This window comes from Physcomitrium patens, chromosome 4 (assembly GCF_059467195.1).
Source record: "Physcomitrium patens ecotype Gransden chromosome 4, ASM5946719v1, whole genome shotgun sequence".
Classification (NCBI taxonomy): domain Eukaryota; kingdom Viridiplantae; phylum Streptophyta; class Bryopsida; order Funariales; family Funariaceae; genus Physcomitrium; species Physcomitrium patens.
In genome coordinates this window covers 16,861,686-16,880,952 of record NC_143413.1, presented here as the reverse complement: position 1 = coordinate 16,880,952, position 19,267 = coordinate 16,861,686, and the positions used below count along the sequence as shown (strand labels likewise).

Below are 19,267 nucleotides of genomic sequence, written 5' to 3'. Positions count from 1 at the left end.
GGGACCAGATTCTTGAGATGACCCGACCAGTCATTTTTTTCACAGGTAGCAATCATGAAAATCTGTACGTTACGACTGCTAAGCTCACAACGGGAAGGAATTTCGGTAACTTAAATACTCAAGGTGGAAGTGAACCATCCCCCTCTTTTCCTTTGCATGTGTATGACGACGACCTAAACCACCGTTTCAAAATCACGCCAGCGCGACAAGTCATTCGCATGAAATTGAGAAGTTATCTTTATGTTAACTGATACATCGGCTAACCTCTTCAAACATCACGCCAACGAACAATGTTCACCCACTTTTCTCTGCTTGTTCTAACAACTCCTAATTCTGACAAGGAGTCCTGCCTGATCCTACACTAGGATGAAGATAAGCTCCACAAAAATATATTAAAAAAAGAACTAATCCTAACCTACATGCGAAGTCTCCCAAATCGCAATCACAGCCTAGACTGCAAGAGACATCTACATCCTCTAATCGATCTTCACCGAAGAGAACAGGAAGTGCACGAAGTAGAAAGACGTCAGGAATCCCACTGTACCCGTCGCAAACATGATCGTGATCACCATCAGCAGCGAGTACCCCAAGTACAGAGCCGCAGACACTGGTCCAGCCAGGCTGTGCAAGTCGAACACCAGGTAGTTGATGGAGTACAGGAACACGTACAACGAAACCGACCCCGATGCGAAGAACGACTTCCACCACCACTTGTGGTCCTCCACGCACAGGTGCATGTACGTCAGCACCACCGACACTTCCGCGCACACAATCACCAGAAGGATCAATACCACAAATAGAAATCCGAACACGTAATACACGCGTCCCATCCAGATGCTCGACATGATGAAGAACAGCTCGATGAACAGGGTCCCGAATGGCAACGTGCCCGCGCCAAGCACCAGCAGCCATGAAGGATACCGCTGCGGTGGGATCTCTCGCGGGATCTGGTTCGTTCGCACTGGGAACGAGATCGGCTCCGCTTTCGCACCCAGGTAGCCTCCAAGCAGAGTCAACGGCACCGAAATGGTGAACCACAACAACAGCAGCACAAAATATAGAGAGATGGGGATGGCACCCGTGCTGTCACGTGACCACAAGAGGAAGTTCAGCACTGTCATAATTGTGAATGCGATTCCGGGGAAGAAACACGCCGTCTTCCACGCTATCGGTCTCCACCCGTCCCTCACGCCCTTCAGGGTGCACCACATTCGCGAAGCTACGTACCCGGCAATGATGCCCAAAAACATGTACAACAGCACCATGCCTGTCAGCAGCATTCCTCGCGAGGCAGGGGACATGAATCCCATCGCAGCGAACAGAATTGTCACCACGGCCATTCCCAGGATCTGGACACCATCCCCAACTACCACGCACAGCAATTGTGGGTTTTCGGGTGCACGGAACACGTCACCCACGACAAGCTTCCATCCTGATAGCTCCTCGTTCATCTGCGCTTGAGCCTCCTTATCCAGATCCTCGTATTTCGTCAGATCCCTCCTCACAGTTCTCAGGAAAATCACAAATACGATTCCAGCAAGGAACGAAATGACCATCAGCGAGTTCAAAATGGAGAACCAGTGCACACGCGCCCCCTCCATCTTCAGGTATGCATCCCACCTGCTCGGCCAGCGAATGTTGCTTTCCTCAAACACGACGTCATATGAGTACACGATCTCTTCCCCCACCTTGATGACCTGGTGAGGTTTATTGGGATCGCAATCCGAGGCAGGGAGCAGCCCTTGGTATTTCAGCTCTTTCGCGGCCTTTGCATCGCGGACGACGCTGCAAGGAGCGACCTCAAATCCGACCACCATGTATGTTCCAGTCAAGTTCTGCATCGTCGCAGCAGGCATGGTGTCCAAACCCTCCCCCGTCCCTAAGACTGCCCCCGATGCAGAGTCCTTGTCGTAAGGGTGCACCAAGACCTTAAACTCCAAGTGGTTGTAAATGAAATGCTCCGGCTTGTCATCAAACTTGAACCCAATTGGTGACCAAGTCCACCGCAACTGACTGTTCGGCTCCTTGGCTGCTGTTGTGAGCCTCGTCACAGGCAAGTTATCCAAGATCAAGTGCACCTGGTAGAGGTCATCGATCCTCTGATTAAAATGCTTCACGTCATTCTCGGTTAGGGGAGGCGCCACGCACGCCAGCAAATCCTTCTGGTCCACCTTCATCTGGAACTTATACGGGGAATTCTCAATCTGGTCACCCATCAGCATCTCCCCAATATTCTCCGCCATTTTCTGAATACCCTCCGGAGGCTTGCAGAAAGGAAGGCTGTAATACGAGTACGGCAGCTCCGTCTCGATGGAAGTGAGAGAATTAACCTTCACCTCCAGCTTATCCCCTTTCTTGTACGGATGCAAGTAAGTCCCAGGCAAGTAGAACGCCTGCACGGGAGGGAATAACATTACAAGAAATGAAACTAACAAAACCCCAACGCGCACCTTCAGATCCATGGCTCCTCCTCCTCCCCTGATCTGCTTCACAAAGCCATCCCGGTTAGGGCTAGACGACACCATAGCCGATTCTCCACCGCCTCGCACCATGATACGAGCCAGTTCCACAACCCAACAACAATAACAACAGCAAAAAGCCCAAGAACAGAGGGAGAGAGAGGCAATGCGGGGAGGGAGGAGGCACGCACACATACAAGGGTGGTACCACAAGACCACGAAGCAAGGGGGCAGAAGATGCACGGCCCCTCCCTGACTGAGCTGCTGCTCACAAGCCGTGAGCACAGCCTCGCGGGGCGGAGGGGCATCGAGGTGGCCATATAGGTGTCAATCGAAGTGTCGTCGCTTTCGGGATTCTTCTTGGGCCCTCGCTGTGTTGACCAATTGCCTTGATCATGGATTCTACATAGAATATATCACAAGTTCAAAATATATATAGAGAAATGTTAAAATGACCCACCCATTTACTAAATCAACCCACTCTATTGTAACCATCATAAGGAAAATGGATTATCTCCCAAAACCATCATACAATCATGGAATTCATCTTTGTCCCCTTTGTTCCCAGCCCCTACACCTTCTATTTTTAGCCTTCTTTATTCCCACCCCCCCCTCATTCTCCATTACTCTCCACCATAGGATGGGTTGATTTAGTAAATGGGTGGGTCATTTTAATATTTTTATATATATATTTATATATATTTTTATATTTCATGTAATATAGTTTGATTTAAAGTACATGTGGTCTTTGCTAAAATAATAAATATTGTGCCACATACTTGAAAACACAAAAAGTAATAATAATAATTAATGTTTGTATATTATAAAGGAAGAAGATAAATTTATAAGTTTAAGACGGAGCTGCCATACTCATATTACAGCCTTCCTTTCTATATATATATATATATATATTCATACAAGTTATCTCTATTTTATATTTAATGAATGTTTGTAATTTGAACAAATATATATATATATATATATATATATAGTTAGTTAGTTAGTTAGTTAGTGTGTGTTATATATGCAATTATGTTCATGGTCTCTAATACTTTGTTCTCTTATTTTCTTCTAATACTACTACCAACAAATAATATGAATGAAAATAGAATAAAAAATAATCTATACATATAAGAATATATATATATATATATATATAGATATATAGATAGAGGCTATTCAAGTAAACCAAGGATTCTTTTATTTCTTTTTGTTAAACTTAAAAATAATTCTAAGTTTGATGCAATGGTGGTGGTTCTTCAACTTTACTTTGGAAGAGAATTATTTCTTTTTCTCTATCTTTTCATATATTTTACTTTCTTCTTAATTTGTCCCATACAACAATTTTCATTTTTTTCATGCATAGTTTTCTATTTTTTATTTTATTTAGACATACTTGAGATAGTAGAGTTTTGTGTGAAAGTCAAGTATCATGGCACATTATTTTTTTCTTATCAAACTTATAATGCTATAAATATTAAATATAAAATAAAATAACTCTAAAAAAATTTATAAAAAATAAAATAAAATATCAAATGAATAAAAATATTTTTTTACATAAATAAAGATTGTCATACACAACAAATTGAGTATCAATAATTAACATGAAGTATGCTATCTATACCAAATACAAATATTCAAGAAACACACTCTCAAGGAAAGATGGAAAATCTAAATACTACTAAATGAAGCTATCTTTTATAGCACTAAGAAGGAATCCAATAGTGCAAGTGTGTATAAAACAAAATCCTAAAACTTTACTTAAAGGCTAATCACCATAGCCAAGCAAAATCTTATAACAATAACTTATTCTCTCTCAAAACCACTCATAAGACTTGACTTGAGAAGAAAATCAAGTCAAGGGAGTTTCTCCACCTAAATCTTTAAACTTTAGTTGATACTAACAAAGTTAATTATTAAAAAATATTAAGTGGATGAAAATCCACTAAACTAAACAATCTATTTGAAAATACTTTAAAAAAAAGTATATCTATGAATAATATTAATAATAAAATCTTTAAAATATAATTATAAAGTACAAGAAAAAAAATATGAAATGCAACTATGTAAGTTTTTAGTTTTGGTTTGTGATGTATTTTAAATTATAATATATATTAAAAAACAAAATTCTAAACATACATTGTATGTATACACATACTTTTAATAAAATAATAGTTTTTTAAACCTACACTTTGAAAACATCTCCTATGTAAATAAATTATATATTTAATTCATGAAATAATATTGAAATGATTATTCTTGTAGTAATTATAATACATGATACCTTTAATGATATGTTGGAATAATGAAACTCAAAAAATCCATTACCTTACTCATAAAGTCACTTTCAATTATTCTGCTTATTTGATTTATCCATGTTCTTTCTTTTAATTTTTTTTTTTTTGTAAAACAAATAAATATGCTTCAAATTTAGAGTCTGTAATTCATTAAAATAATAATAAAAATACAGCATCACAAAATGATTATATAAAAAAGAAAAAAGAAAAACCTAAATTTCAACATATACCTTTAAAATCACTCTTTAAAAACAATTTAGAGAACATAACATTGAGAAAGTGTCACAAGTTGGTAATTTTAGAACCTATAAATAGAAAATATTCATTAATAATAAAAAGTAGCCAATCTACTTGAATAAACGATCAAATAGGTATAAAAGGAGTTGTGCATTGACAAAATAGCAAAAGACCATCTTTCAAAAATGAATGGAGGGAAACTGTGTTGGAGGGTTAAAAAATTCTACAAATGGTATCTGTTACTATGGATGATTTTTTCTTTCAGCAAGCACAAACAGGATATACGATTTTAATACATAAGACATACATTCATAAACACATACATATGACTTAAACAATTAAAACTAATATTAACCTGAAGTGGGTGTTCTCTAAATGTTGATAGGAAACAGCTTTGAAGCTCACAGTACACCTGCCTCCTGCTTCTTTTAGTGACGCGCTTAGTATTAGATTAGCTTCCAAGTTGTTTAATTTAACTAGATGGGTTAACCACTGGCTAACACACCTTGCTAAACAAATGTAAGATCAGATTGTTAGTTCAGATTGAAGATATGCTAGGCGGGTCAACAAGTTGTTTAGCAAGGTGGGGTACCAAGGTACATCAGACTGTTGATTGAAGACAAGCAGAGTGAAGCGGAGATCTCCTGTGGCATACATAGCTCACTGTTCCTGGTATCATTCCACAGGTTTCGTCTGAGCAGAGGTCGTTGCACTGAGGTCTTTCGGTAACCTGCCAGAGTCTAGAGATTATGCAAGTTCAGCATTATGTGAGAGAAAACATACTAAGTACACTGTAGAACCTGTGAATCTTGACGTACAATCCATTGAATCGTCAAAAACGTTTTACAGTTTGAGGAACGCACCAGAAGTTCGGTGTAACTGAGAACTCCTGTTGAAGAGTCAAAGATAGAATTGCTCAAAGACACGCTAACAGCTTGTGCCAATTGCGAAGCATGGAGGCAACTTAACCATGACTAAGAGGACTTTCCACAAACATGGTAGCTGAACGGTTTTATACACGTTGCAGTGGCTCGCACTTTGAACACGACTATACAACCGTGGCTCTGAAATCTGTTTGGTGGATAGAGCTCCGTAAAAGAACCTTCGAAACTAAGCAGGGGTTAGATTTGTGGACACCTAATTCGATACATCCAACGTCAGAGTTCTCACAAAATTTCATTGGGGATTTTAAGTGCTGCGTCATTAACATGACGAGGATATGAAATGAAATAACCTCTTGTTTAGTCTTTCCGCAATCGATACCATGCTTTATCCGGCGCTTCAGAAACGTCCCTGAACCACGAAGACCTGCAATCGTGAAGGATCTCAAACCGTCATGTAAAGCATCTCAAAACCATTGTCACAAAAGCAACTTGAAGGACTTGGTATGTACTTGGGAAACGTTCTTCCTTGCCAGCAGATGTTCATACTGCTGAAAATATTTTCACAAGGGTGAGTGAATCTTTCTGTGATCTTATTATGTTTATATTTCTGTGAATAGCTGACTTGAAATTCACACCGAATTATTTAATTATAGGAAGACCCTGCACCATAGCATTCATAACAAAAACTCCCACTCCGTGTGTTCACAATCAAACTAATTCAATTTTTACGCACATACTTATTGTTAACAACAATCACATGCAAAATAGTTGAAGCATCGGCACTCAGAATGTAAACTTGAACTGGAGAGTAGTCAGTGAGTATGTGTACCTCAGTGGCTGAATAAACATATCCTAATAGAAGGCGTTTCGTATACCTATCTGTATCAATAGATCAACTGCCCGCTTCATGCCAAATATCGTCTATAAGAATCGCTCTTTGCTTCACCGCCGTCGCAGAATTCTTTGGATGTAATTTGGTCTCAAATACCTCGACAAGAACGGCATCTTTGTGTGGAAGGGGGCTCACTCTGACTGGGGAACCTAGATTATCTTATCTATGACCTCTTCTTTAAGTACAATGTCTTTATAATTTGCGCATTTACTGCTTGCTTCTGCTCTTGCGCTAGTTCATTCAAGCCGCGGGTTCACGAGCAAGAACAGAGGCAATAACCATGGGAAAAAATGCATTAAGTGAAACAAAGTCTTAGTTGGTATTGAGCTTGCGAAGTAGGTCGATGGGCTGATTGCAAACACGTCCTCATAGGGTTTTCAAATCACACAACCAAAATTTTGCCAAGGCATCGCACAAGTCTCTTACAACCGAAGAGAAGCCAAATGAATATTCAGAAGCCATAGTGAGATGCATTCAAGAGCTGAAGGGTTTTGGCATGTGTGTGGCGAGAGTTGAGCAGATCATGGGTGCCTACGATACGTTTCCAAATCTGCTATTTTCGTCAATTTTTCGGCTCATTCATTACTTAGTCCAAGAGTGATGCATGCCAACATTCTTAACCAACAAATCATTCCTCACAATCCTCCAACACCGGTTCATTCAAGAGACAAAAACAATCAGAAACCGAGCAGGATGACTTGCCCCACCTTCGTGACCTCCAGTACCCGCCGCAGCTTCTTTGTGAGCCCCGGTTCCCGAACACACGCTCCAACAGAATATCCCGAGGAAAAATCTCAGGCAAAGAGACGACGTACACTGAATTCCTGACACACAGTTGCCGAGAACTGCCACCAGCCTCGCAAGGGTGAGGGTGCAGGCGCGGCGATCGACGAGTCTAGGTTTTTCAGCATGCCACTGATCTGAATAGCTCGCATCCTTACACCCGTTCTTGATCACTTCTGAACAGCACAATCTCATAATCCTTCTCAAATTCTCGCCACTCCAAATGAGATGAATCCCCCCAAAACAAAAGAAGCAGAAAGTAACAAGTGTAAGAACGATGATGAACCACACATTTGTTTCATTGTAAGTACGAACTTAACGTTTGTGTAAAGAAGAATCGGCGGGCCGGTCCTGCTCAAAACTGCCTTCATACAAACATCGTACAATGAAGGTCCAGAAGCGTTTGAACACCTGTGGTTAGAATCGCACCTCTTCCATCCCAATTGCGACGAAGTACAGCGTCTGTAGGATTCAAGCACGGGTGACAGATTTAAGTCGCCGACAGGTAACTCGATTCCAGCACTATATTTGAGCAAATGTTGCTCTGTCATCCGTCCATCCGTCATACCATATTTCGCCTTCAGTAGTCCATGCTGCTACAAGGGGATACAGGAAGCTCAACAGAGAACTGGACTTCATCTGTCCAAGTAGTGGTCTTTATAAGAATGACCGAAATTGAATCCAATCAAGGTACTATATATGTAGGGTTTGCAATCTGGAAAACCAATGGCCCGTACAACCAGAATACTCAATGCCAGCCTAACATCGACGCAAACCAAACAAGAATAGTAGGTCCTTCATGAGCCTTCAACTTCCATACCAAGGATCCTACACCACCACGACAACGATTGTGAGACAGAAACGAACCCACTCGAAGCCTCCATGATATTGAACTGCAGCTCAAATAGAGCTCACACACCAATTTGCTATTTGCGCAGCGAATAGCCCCCGCCATAATAGTCTGCATCCAAGAAGCGCACATGAAATTTTCAAGAGGCAGAAACACACATACTGGCAGAGTTGTAATCAATCCTTGCTGTAACGGCACAGAAGGATTTCACAGCATCTAGTGCGACAAATTGTCTCTTGCGGCTTGTTTCTGAACATGAGAATTGATTACCTATGCAATTTGGCTACTGTGAGGAATCTGCCATGATAATAGCTACACTATTTGTAGCGATGTTAACAGTACAAGTCAGAAGAGCGACTGCTACAACTCCTGCAGAAGTGGAAGAATCATGCTCACCACGCCGTCTATGCCGCGAGACATAATTTCTAACATCGTCGCCACGTCTCTGTAATCCACACCAACAGCTAGGGCATGAAAACAATAACACCCATCACACCAGTTCTTGCTACTGATTAATTACTTCAAGTCCGACTGTGAGATTGTCAGTATGAAGTCTCCGAGAGTCACGCGTGAGAACCAGGGATAGCAAAGGACTCTGACAATAAACCTGGGGCAAACAGGATAAGAAGGCACCGACATGGTTTTTCCAAAGGCCTCGCCATCTCGCTACCCGCTGCGTTGCTGTGCTAGTTGCAGAATCCAGCCATAAACTCCGATTTCCAATACCATGCCAGCAGTATCCGACCCAACACAATCCTTGGGCCATTTCGTCCACTCTTCTCTGCCATTCCTTCATCATTCTTTAACTCATACTTCACTTTCATGGAAGCTGTATACACTACTGATCCAGCGAGATCATCATCTTTCAGGTAGCAATGAATTTAACATCTACACTGACTCAATGCGTCTTCGAATCGTTATCCCCATTTCTTCGCATTGCCCAGCGACACGATGATCTGCAAATGCATTGAAGCTGGAGCACACACATTTGTCGAAGCTTCTACATGTATTGAGCTATAGGGTTAAGATGCTTCGAAAGGGAGAACTGATGCAAGAAGACCAGGAAGAGTGTGATTCTTAGGAGCATGTTTTCCCTTCCTTCTTGTTCGTTTTGGGTACTCTGGTTCATTCAGTTTGCTACTCCAAAAGTGGGCAACAGGTTGAAAAGCATCGATGGAGATGATGATGTGGAGTTTCCACGCAAGCGGATTGATGATCTGGCGAGGGTGAGGTGGCGAAAGGGGTAAGTACACCTTTCAGTGTACGTGCCGCCTACAAATCGTTGCAGGGATGTTGAAGTTGTGCACAGCTATGGAGCTGGAAATGTTGAGTGGGCAATGACCAAACGAGGAGCATACATTCTCCAAGTTGCAGCGGCGGGGATTTTTGTTCGCCATGGATCGGACGAACGATGGCGAAAAGATTGCTTGCACTCCTTGCGATTTGTCGGAGCTTCCACCGACGCTACCCGAGCCCGAATATGATCAGGTTTGCGGTTCATTCGCTGTGTGCAGGTTTGCATCTTCTCTAGAATCCTGGCAGCGAGAGCTGTGACTTGGGATCGACTTTTGCGTCGGTTTCAATAGATACCTCTGACGGAGTATTGCAATCAGAGAGTTGTTCTAAATAACAAGGGCTTGGAAATTGGCGCACATTATCCTCGGGTGCATAGCTATGAAGAATCGAATGGGAAGTAATGTTAGGAGTGTCTGTCGAATGTGTTTTGGCGTATACGTTTGACTTGTGATGGTTGGAAGTACAGAACCAGAATTAATTAGAGACCGAAACCAGCTTTTCAATGCCCAACGAGTCCTGTGCATTATTATTGTCACGAATAGGGTTTTGAGGAGAAATTATTGCGCTCATGCGTTGCGAATTGTGGACCTGTGAAAGAGTGGATGTGTTTTGGTGGGTTGCAGGTTGCCGGGTATTCGAGCACCATTGACCCCAGCCACATTATCCATCTCATCCGCCAGCTTTTGCCCATTAAGACTGCGGCGCCCAAAGTCGGCGGAGACCTCTTGGAAGATCCATTGAGTAATAGACAAGACTCCAGTGAGCTGGAGTCGAAATGCAGAGCAGTTTCAGGGGAGATCGTCAAAGAAGACGCAGCAGTGGGGGAGAAAGCAGAAACTCTGACACGAAAGGCAACGGACCCTGGAACCGAAGGATTGGTGAATGACCTGAGGGCATCTCATCACAAGGAAAGCGATGTTAAGAATCTCCCAGAAACAGATAATGGTGCTCAGGACTTGAGTGGTTCTGATGATTTTGAAGAGAAGGATGGTGGAGTGGCGAATCTGGAGACTCGTGATGGAGCCGCCCAGAAATCGGCGGTCAGTGGACCCATTGAGCTGGAAGAGATTCGAGAAGAAGCCGGTTGTGTGCTTTGGGACCTTGCGGCCAACGAAACACAAGCAGAGTTTCTGGTAAGATCATCTCATATTGCACAGATTCGGCCGTATTGAAGGTGGCATCCTCAAACAACCTAAACCCTAAACTTTAATATGTGTCCACAGTCAAGAATCCTAAGAGTCTAAGTCTGTGCGCTAAGAAATGGGATGGATTCGTGTGTATCCAATACCTAACTTCTCTATTTGGTGATCTGCATCAATTTGTGGGTTCAGTCTTTCTTAGGCCTGGCTTGGATTAACTCATCCTAAAATTGTCGATGTATATGTACGTCAGGTGGACAATCGCATACTCGATGTCTTGCTGGCCATATTGTGCCTCCCACAATCTGATCGGATGCGGGTGTGCCCTTCAAACCTCGTCTGCTCATTTCGTTTGCTCACTTCACTTGTTTAGTTAACTTCTGAATTGGGTTCAAGCCATGCATGGAAGTTGGTGCAGAATTTCACCTATACTCATCAGACTGGTTGTCTTTTCATATCCTGACAAAAGTTAACAGGAAATATGTCTAGGAATACTTGGAAATTTGGCTTGCCACACTAAGCCAGAAATGATTATGGTGAATTTTGAGGGCTTAGTACCGACAGTTATACAGCAGCTTCAATTTGAAGATCCACCCAGCCTCTGTGAAACCTGCAGGTCATTATTGTAACGCTTAACTGCCTCCCGGTAACGCTTTTGTTTTCCATAGTAGGAACTTGCATATGTTGACAGACGGAATCTTACTTACATTCATTGTTGCCAACTCGGCTTTGTAATTTATTCTACATTTCTGGTGATACGGTCGCGGGCCTGTTATAGATTGTTGAGTGCAGGTCTACATAGTGATGCAGCAGGGGCTTGGATTAACGCGCTTCAAAAAGAAGAAGTTCTGAAACGTATTATGTGGATTGCAGACAACACTATGAATTCCCAGCTCCGAGAAAAGGTCTGCCTCTCAAACTGATTCATTTAATTTGCAGTATTCTTCTCAACCTATGTCATACCCAGTGGGATTTCATTTTTCTCTTATTGTTGTTGCAGAGTACTGAGTTGCTGCTAGCGATTGTGGACAGCAAGCAAGAAGCATTCTCTGCTCTACTACCTACTCTTCTGCGCATGGGGCTGCCTGAGCTCTTGACAGATCTCATAGAGGGCGAGGTTACAGCTATCACCGAAGGAACATCCACTTGCGGGTCAGAAAGTTTCTCTATTCTTATTTTTATTACTTACCCTTTTCTGTCCTCTTTTCCTTTAAGTTCTCCGTTTGAGTGCATGCTGACTGGTGTTTGGATTCTTATTTATGCAGAGATGCTGTATTGGATATAGTGTTACAAATTGCAGAGGCTCTTTCTCTGGCTGATGAATTTGCCACCCAACTTGCCTCCAATCAAAAACTGTTCTCTCTAGCTTGTCAGGTCATTCGCCTCTCTCATAAGGACGAGGTAAGGGAGTAATCGAAGCTGCACTTGTTACTTTGCTATGTTCTTGGCTGTAGAGAAGCTTTATATTTAGTTCGAAATTATCAATTCACAAAATTTTGCAAATGTATTGATACTTTGGATCTCACTGTAGTCGCTATCATCGTACCTGTCTTAGCTCTTGAATTAAGCTCATTAATCTTTAGTCTTACGGTTGGCGGGCAACTACGCTAATAACCCAAGTCCGACTCTAAATTGTTGTTTTTCCCCTAGCTACTAGATAATGTGAAGTTCAAGTTTGTGCTGGTTTTCACTAGCTACGTCCTGTGTCCCTTTTCTCTTGTTTACATTTGGGAGCTGAATGTTGTACAATATGAGCACACATCGCACAATTGCTTTTGGATAAATCCCGAGGCGGGCATTTCATGTTGCAATGTATGCCATGGCGACAACTGCTTGGATGCTTATATGTTTCTGTTGCAGGTTGGACCATCAGGTATTACTGGAACAGTTTTGATTGCTAATTTACTCACAGAGAAAAACAGTCTCATACTCGAATTTTTACAAGGTAACTGAGTTGCTACTAATACTTTAATCAAACGTCTTACGATTATATTACCATCTGAATAGTCTAGTTTTGCACTTCTTGCGCAAGTAGAAATAAGGTCTGTGACCTGCTGAGGTAATCTAGATGGATGAAGTTGGACACCGAACAAGATTAATTCAAGAATAAGTGACCGTCGTTACCAAATTTTGTTCAACTTGGTGGGTCATTTATGTCCATGTTTCTACTAGCGCTGCCCAGCTAATGACTTGTTTCTCAATGAAGAATGTTCTCTGAATTTGAGTTTCTGGCCTCCAGGTGGAAATATGATCACACACCTAATAGGACTACTGCCACAAGTGACTGAAGACTCGGGAGCGCGGAATGCTTTGTGGAGCATTTTACAAAGAGTGTGTCAGCACCTACAGGCCAGTCAGTCTGAGCTCCCATCTGATGAACAAACCAGCTTGATGGCTGCGTTTGCTGAGGGGTCCAACCTGCTCATGGATGATCTGGATGATCATAGGGATGAGGACGAGCATGAAGATGAAGAAAGAGCATCGGGTGTTGCTCCCAGTTGTGGTCGCCAAGCCAAGCTCACCACTGTATCCTCTTTGATTTGAATAATGCTCCACATTATTAGTTTATAATTGGCACTTTTCATAAACTGATAAAATAGTATATAAATGAAAGGTTCTAGTATATTGCCTTGACACAGTTGCTGCAGATTGCGAATATTGCTCACATCCTGGAAGGCTGGTTGGCTTCAGATTCTCAGACAGAAAACCGTGGTGCAGAAGCTGTGCGTGCTGCACAAAATGCTTGCCAACTTCTCGGAAACTACTCAATCTCTCCGGATTCTGTCATGCATGATCAGGTTCTTGGGAGATAGTTTAGCTAGGGTAGAAACATTTTACAACTTTGTTTACGGGTAGTGCATTACAAAAGGAATATGTACACAATGTGAGTATCCTTCATGGACCAAGTTGAATGAACTCTGGCTCACCCTGGACAGGACGGGTTCACCAGAAAAATAGTTTGAGATTTGACCTTATTTTGGGAGACTCTTCAAGAAGTAAGCCATTAAATTTATTTAGTATTTTTGTTTGTAACTCACTTACAGTAACAGATTAGTACTCGATGTTTTTATGATACTTCATCATGGCAGATTTTGTGGCACCAAGACCAGGTTTGGGCTGGAATGTAATTGAGTGGTATGCTGGAATGTTGGTTTGAGGGCATGAAATTTGAAAGACGTGGTAGGTTTAAGTCTACCTAAGTAAGATCTTTACTGAAGTGATTGATTTTTTTTCAAAATAGAGCTGTTATCTTTTATTGTTAGTACTCCCCTTGTTTAACAGCAACTGTTTCAGAGGACCACTTCAATTCTTCCAACATCTTCCTGCACTGAGCTCAATGTATTGCAAAAGTTCTCTGTATTGATTAAATTATAACATGAAAGAGTATTCTAATAACTAGTTGAACTTGTGCCATTGTCACAGAAAGCCTTACTCCAACGAAGCATTTTTTCAGACATGTTTGTGAGCCAAAAATACGTTTCATCTCAGCACATGAGCATTTTCTAATTTATCCTTTAGGACTTACCAGTGTTGAATTCCTGACATGTTACATTAACATTACCTTACTGTTCAAAAAGAATGTTGTTTTTCCACCAATTCCATGTAACTAACTTCATTTGGCTCTTTACATTTCAGTCAGTATTTTGGTTTTATGGTCTGTTACATTACTTTATCAGTTGAACATAACTTAATATTGCATTGTTTCATGAATTAACATTAGTCCACCTCCAAGGTTGACATGATCATTTAATGTTAATTTAATCCAGAATATTAAAACATTGGTGTGATTTCAAATCTAGTATTGGTGTAGGTCTTTTGTTTAAAATAGGAATTTTGCATCAAAGTCAAGATTTTTTTGATGAGCTTTTTTCAAAAAAAAAAAACTTGGAATTTGAGCTTAGGTCCATCAAACATACTTTATAGGACCAAAGGTATTTGGTTGATTGTATCTTCAAAACCTTCTATGCAAACCACTTTTGCTTAATTCATTGTGCATTAACTTATCAATTTATTAGTATCAAATTCCACCTCTTGAAAATAACAAGTTATATACATCAAGACAAACTTATTAAAGTGACGTTATATATACATGTGTGATTGGTTGTCTTTTCACATTCAAATGTTATGTAGGTATTGCCTTGTCATGTTATACATCTTATTATGTAAGAACAATCTTAGACTTTTAGCTGTTTTAAGCCCTTCATATCTAGTAGTCAAATTGATCTTCTACCTAAAATATTACTGAATATTACATGTTATATGCAATGTTACATGCAATGTTATATGCACAAGCTCAAAGGATAATCATGTCCTCAAATAACTAGATTTCTAAAAAAGCATTTTCAAAATATCAAATTTCAACCTTGAGGAAGTACTACACAATGCCAAAATTTGATAATTTAAGCAAGTAATATTTTGAACCTTTTGATTCAATGAATTTTGGAGCTTATGAATTTATAAAATACCTTAGAAAAGAACTGACTCACATTAATGCCAATTTGGCCATCAATCAAGAGAGTGAGGTTAAAAAAACTGAATCTTACTCTCTATGCATTTACTATTATTCTTCTTATAATATATACTTGTGAGAAATGCCAAATGAAGAGTGGTCTCAAAGACATTTTACATGCCTTACTTACTCCAAACACTTGCACACCAAACATGAAAACCACTCACAATCTTATAGCCTACAACTTGGAAATACAAGCTATGTCAAGTGATTTCTTTACCTTTATAAAGATTCATAGTGTAACAAGGTATAGATAAGATATTTGTGTAGGAATAGATAATTAGAATCATGGAAGTTTCTAGAATTGAAACTAGGTTAGTGGACTAGATAGGACCCACCATAGAATATTTTGAAAAGAATTTAGAATGGTTATTTAGGTGGATCCTATCATAAAACCTTCTAGAAAAGGTTTAGGGTGGTTATTTAGATAGGGCCTATCATAGAACCTTCTAGAAGGAATTTAAGGCAATAATCTAAGTGAGTCTACTACCTAAGAACATTCTAGAAAGTCTAAGGTGATAGAACAAAGTATAAATAAGATTGGCCAAGGCCTTTTAAGGCATCTAGTTAAATATGGCTTCGTACCTATTCTCTTAATATAATTGGATTTTGTATCTTTTTATTTTGTTTTGTTTTGTTTTAATTTTGGTTATTCAATTTTGTCTTTCGTGTCCCATTCTATTTAGTTTTGTTCAATTTTGTTCTAGTCTAATTTGTCCTATGTTGTGATTAGGTTTTATATTGCTATGGATTAGAACAATCTTAAATACTTGAAATAGATCAATTGTATTTCATTGGTATCAGAGTGAGTATTAGACTATTTATTTTTGGTGGTGTCTCAATAGTCATAATCTAGTCCAAGATTAATTGTTGTAGTCACACTGGATATTGTATTGAAGATCCTACAAGCTACTCTTAAAAAGCCAACTGGGACGTGAGAAGGCATTATAATAGTGGAATCTAGTGAATAAATTATAGTATGGAAGATATGGTGGAGCAATCCCAGATGGAGGCTCAAATACAATATTTCTTAGGCCAGATAGTTACTTATCAAGGTCAAATAAAAGCCTCAAGGATAAGGGAGTCGATTTTTGCTAAGTTGAAATTAAGTAAGCATAGTACATACTGTGGGACTTCAAGATAAGAAGATGTATGTCAATGCCTCTTCAATATGAAACAATATTTCCAACTATCTAAGACAAATACCGTTGAAGTAATTATATATTCAGCCAACTATTTGACAGATGCGATAGCCATTTGGTAGTGGCATTGAGTTCAAAGCTATGGAGTTGTCACAGACATATGCATGTAAGCTAGTAATTACATGTATAAATAGGTAGAAGTAAGTAGAAGTAGGTAAAAATAAGTTAATTCTATAATAATTTCTATGGAAGCTTCTTAGAAGTTACTTTGACTTTATAAGTGTGTTTAATTGATTTTTTGGATTAGAAATGTAGTCAACAAGTTGACCATATACCATACATGTTGTTAGCTTGAAGACCAAGCTAACTATGTGGCCCACACGTAGAAAAACTTGTCTTGTAAATTAAGGCATGTGTCCTACAAAGTCAACACATATTGGAGGTCCTATAGAACATTGCCATGTAGCTCCTAGTTAGATAGTATATATAGAGACAAGAATGAAGCTCTCTTCACTCTTATCAATTCTTTTCTTGTTTCTAGTCTAGTTTCAAGAGTCTCAAGTTTTTTTATCTTTTGATAATAAGCCTTTCTAATTTCTTTTAATATACGTACTTCCTTATTTTTATTTTGTCACTCTTTCTTTGACACAGATTTCATTAGTTTATGCATCATCTTTTAGTTCATGTCCTTGACAGATTGATAAGAATACACTTACAATATCAGAGCTTTGTCTTGTCTTAATTAAGAGTGGATTACTCTTTTCTAATGATAAGATATAAGCATATTAGAAGTTGCAGATTACCCTCTTCTAAACTGATATTATTCTTAGTATTTTTTTTATCCTCAAGTCTTTTTTTCTACTTATCTACAATCGTATTAGATATTTTTCTGAGTCTTATTATGGCAGAGCTTCTTGAAATGAAGAGTACAATGGTATAAATGTAAGAGCAATTGTGGGAGTTGATGCTTGCTATGCATCAACTTAGCTTACCACTACAAGGATCAACAAGAATGGCAAGAAGTAAGGATATAGAGATGATTATAGCTGCTTCAACATCTGCACCAAATCATGTCCTTCTACCCATGATAGAACATCCTTCAAGTATTAGAGAATCAAGACTTGCCTTGCCCGAAAAGTTTGATAGTACAAGATCCAAATTTTGAGGATTTATCAATCAAGTACAACTTGTGATTGAACTTCAACCTCAAAGCTATCCAACTCCAAGATCACAAGTTGGATTCATTGATACACTTCTTTCAGATTTAACACTATTGTGGTTTTCATCTTTTTTTGAATGACAAGATCCAATATTGGATAATCTAGAGGCATTTTTCGTGGAATTGTGGTCCATGTATAGAGAACATGATACAACTCATGTTGCAACCAACAAGATCCATATTTTGTGACAAGACAATCAATCTGTAACGTTATATACTTCACAATTTTGACAACTTGCAACTGATATTAAGTGAGATGATGCTACACTTATTAGCCAATTTATCTATAGATTACAATATGATGTAAAGAAATTGATGTTCAACTTACTTGATCCTCAAACATTGAGTCAAGGAATTGACTTTGCTATAAAATGCAACAATCAACTTTTTCAATTTCGATCTGAGAGTCGTGTGAATGGCCCTCAACGTTACTACAATTCGATGGCAACATCAACATCTCCTCAACACATACATTCAGAAGGAGAGGATATGCAAATTGATGTGGTACATTTTAAACCTCTTGTCAAGCAAGAAAAGACTCGTTGTTCTCAAGAAGGATTGTTCTTATATTATGGAGAATTTAAAGACATTGCTCAATATTATCCAAAGAAGCAATGAAATCTTAAAATAAGAAATACATCTGTCAAAGAAAATAATGTGTCAGAAAACAAATTTGTCCAGCTACAATAGGGACTGTGCGGCTAGAATCTTGTACAATTTCTAATAAAGGTCCTATCCTCTCCTCAAAACCCTCTCATTATTTTACAATAGATGTGTATTTAGGACCTAATAATTATAAAGCCTCTGCCTTGATAGATTCAGGAGCCTCAACTTGTTTCTTAAATATAGAATTTTTTAAAAGTCATAAAATACCGTTAGTACAAAAAATCAAACCTGTTCATGTAGAAGTTATAGATGGTCGTCTATTATCTTTTAGAGATATTACTCATGAAACACTTCTTATAGATGTAGAAATAAATGGTCATAGTAATTGCCTAATCTTTAATATAATCAAATCTATTTTTAATCCAATCATCTTAGGTTTATCATCATTAGAAAAGTATAATCCTTCCATAAATTGGATTTCTCATACCCTTGACTTCTTTAAAATCATAATTAAGAGTGAAATTAATCCAGTAAAAAGTCATGGATCTAGTGCAATTAAACCTATGTTTGTAGGTGCAAGAGCTTTCTTGCATGCTACAAAAGAAAGATCGTCTTGTGTCATTTATGCCACATCTATTTCTAATGATGCCAAGACTTCAAGTGGCATTCCTAGCCAATATGAAGAATTTCAAGATGTATTTGAGAAAAAGAATGTAGATACTCTTCTAGAACATTGTTCTTATGACTACTCAATTGACTTTCAAGAAAGAGCACAATCGCTATTTGGACCAATCTATAGTTTATCACATAATGAATTAGCTGAACTCAAAGAATATATAGAAGAAAATCTGGTCAAGAATTTCATACACTATTCCAAATTATTGGCAAGAACTCCAATCTTATTTGTAAAGAAGAAAAATAGATCATTGCAGATGTGTATGGATTATTGAGGA

General features: G+C 39.1%; 4 protein-coding genes across 12 annotated transcripts; 1 reads left to right on the top strand and 3 right to left on the bottom strand.

The window, feature by feature from the left end:
• Positions 1-213: 213 nt before the first annotated feature.
• Positions 214-2,774, bottom strand: LOC112281784 (transmembrane 9 superfamily member 11). Its single transcript, XM_073533764.2, has 2 exons — positions 2,651-2,774; positions 214-2,483 (listed from the first exon to the last, which is right to left on the bottom strand). Exons 1-2 carry the CDS (start codon positions 2,765-2,767, stop codon positions 477-479), a joined length of 2,124 nt encoding a protein of 707 aa, XP_073389865.2. The 5' UTR covers positions 2,768-2,774; the 3' UTR covers positions 214-476.
• A 2,549-nt stretch (positions 2,775-5,323) lies between these two features.
• On the bottom strand, positions 5,324-9,504 carry LOC141045358 (uncharacterized). Of its 9 annotated transcripts, XM_090250008.1 has the most exons (5): positions 9,040-9,458; positions 8,799-8,847; positions 8,373-8,513; positions 7,982-8,191; positions 7,590-7,728 (listed from the first exon to the last, which is right to left on the bottom strand). In XM_090250008.1, exons 2-4 carry the CDS (start codon positions 8,832-8,834, stop codon positions 8,075-8,077), a joined length of 294 nt encoding a protein of 97 aa, XP_090106134.1. In that variant the 5' UTR covers positions 8,835-8,847; positions 9,040-9,458; the 3' UTR covers positions 7,590-7,728; positions 7,982-8,074. The 9 variants fall into 9 exon arrangements, with proteins under 9 accessions (XP_073389867.1, XP_090106138.1, XP_090106137.1 ...); XM_073533766.2 differs by lacking the exon at positions 8,799-8,847 and having other exon boundaries at positions 5,324-7,728; positions 8,420-8,513; positions 9,040-9,504; XM_090250012.1 differs by lacking the exon at positions 9,040-9,458 and having other exon boundaries at positions 7,220-7,728; positions 8,420-8,513; positions 8,799-8,999.
• On the bottom strand, positions 5,792-7,897 carry LOC141045357 (uncharacterized). The gene is made up of 2 exons (XM_073533765.2): positions 7,477-7,897; positions 5,792-6,301 (listed from the first exon to the last, which is right to left on the bottom strand). The coding sequence occupies exons 1-2, from the start codon at positions 7,745-7,747 to the stop codon at positions 6,042-6,044; spliced, it is 531 nt and encodes a 176-aa protein (XP_073389866.1). The 5' UTR covers positions 7,748-7,897; the 3' UTR covers positions 5,792-6,041.
• Positions 9,505-9,675: 171 nt separating the features above from the next.
• Positions 9,676-13,912, top strand: LOC112281785 (uncharacterized). Its single transcript, XM_024518666.3, has 10 exons — positions 9,676-9,890; positions 10,322-10,831; positions 11,091-11,156; positions 11,314-11,453; positions 11,616-11,742; positions 11,838-11,989; positions 12,103-12,238; positions 12,698-12,782; positions 13,077-13,363; positions 13,486-13,912. The coding sequence occupies exons 1-10, from the start codon at positions 9,798-9,800 to the stop codon at positions 13,648-13,650; spliced, it is 1,761 nt and encodes a 586-aa protein (XP_024374434.1). The 5' UTR covers positions 9,676-9,797; the 3' UTR covers positions 13,651-13,912.
• Positions 13,913-19,267: the final 5,355 nt, after the last annotated feature.

Coding starts and splice junctions, on each gene's coding strand:
- LOC141045358 (XM_090250005.1), bottom strand. CDS start 9,201: ATGATGAAGGAATGGCAGAGAAGAGTGGACGAAATGGCCCAAGGATTG. Junction 8,514..9,039: donor GAGGCCTTTGGAAAAACCAT/GTCGGTGCCTTC, acceptor TCTTGGATGCAG/ACTATTATGGCGGGGGCTAT. Junction 8,192..8,372: donor GTGGTGGTGTAGGATCCTTG/GTATGGAAGTTG, acceptor CTACTTGGACAG/ATGAAGTCCAGTTCTCTGTT.
- LOC112281784 (XM_073533764.2), bottom strand. CDS start 2,767: ATGCCCCTCCGCCCCGCGAGGCTGTGCTCACGGCTTGTGAGCAGCAGC. Junction 2,484..2,650: donor GTGGTACCACCCTTGTATGT/GTGCGTGCCTCC, acceptor TTTGTGAAGCAG/ATCAGGGGAGGAGGAGGAGC.
- LOC141045357 (XM_073533765.2), bottom strand. CDS start 7,747: ATGAGATTGTGCTGTTCAGAAGTGATCAAGAACGGGTGTAAGGATGCG. Junction 6,302..7,476: donor GGGTACTGGAGGTCACGAAG/GTGGGGCAAGTC, acceptor TCACGATTGCAG/GTCTTCGTGGTTCAGGGACG.
- LOC112281785 (XM_024518666.3), top strand. CDS start 9,798: ATGGATCGGACGAACGATGGCGAAAAGATTGCTTGCACTCCTTGCGAT. Junction 11,990..12,102: donor GAAGGAACATCCACTTGCGG/GTCAGAAAGTTT, acceptor TTATTTATGCAG/AGATGCTGTATTGGATATAG. Junction 12,783..13,076: donor CATACTCGAATTTTTACAAG/GTAACTGAGTTG, acceptor TCTGGCCTCCAG/GTGGAAATATGATCACACAC.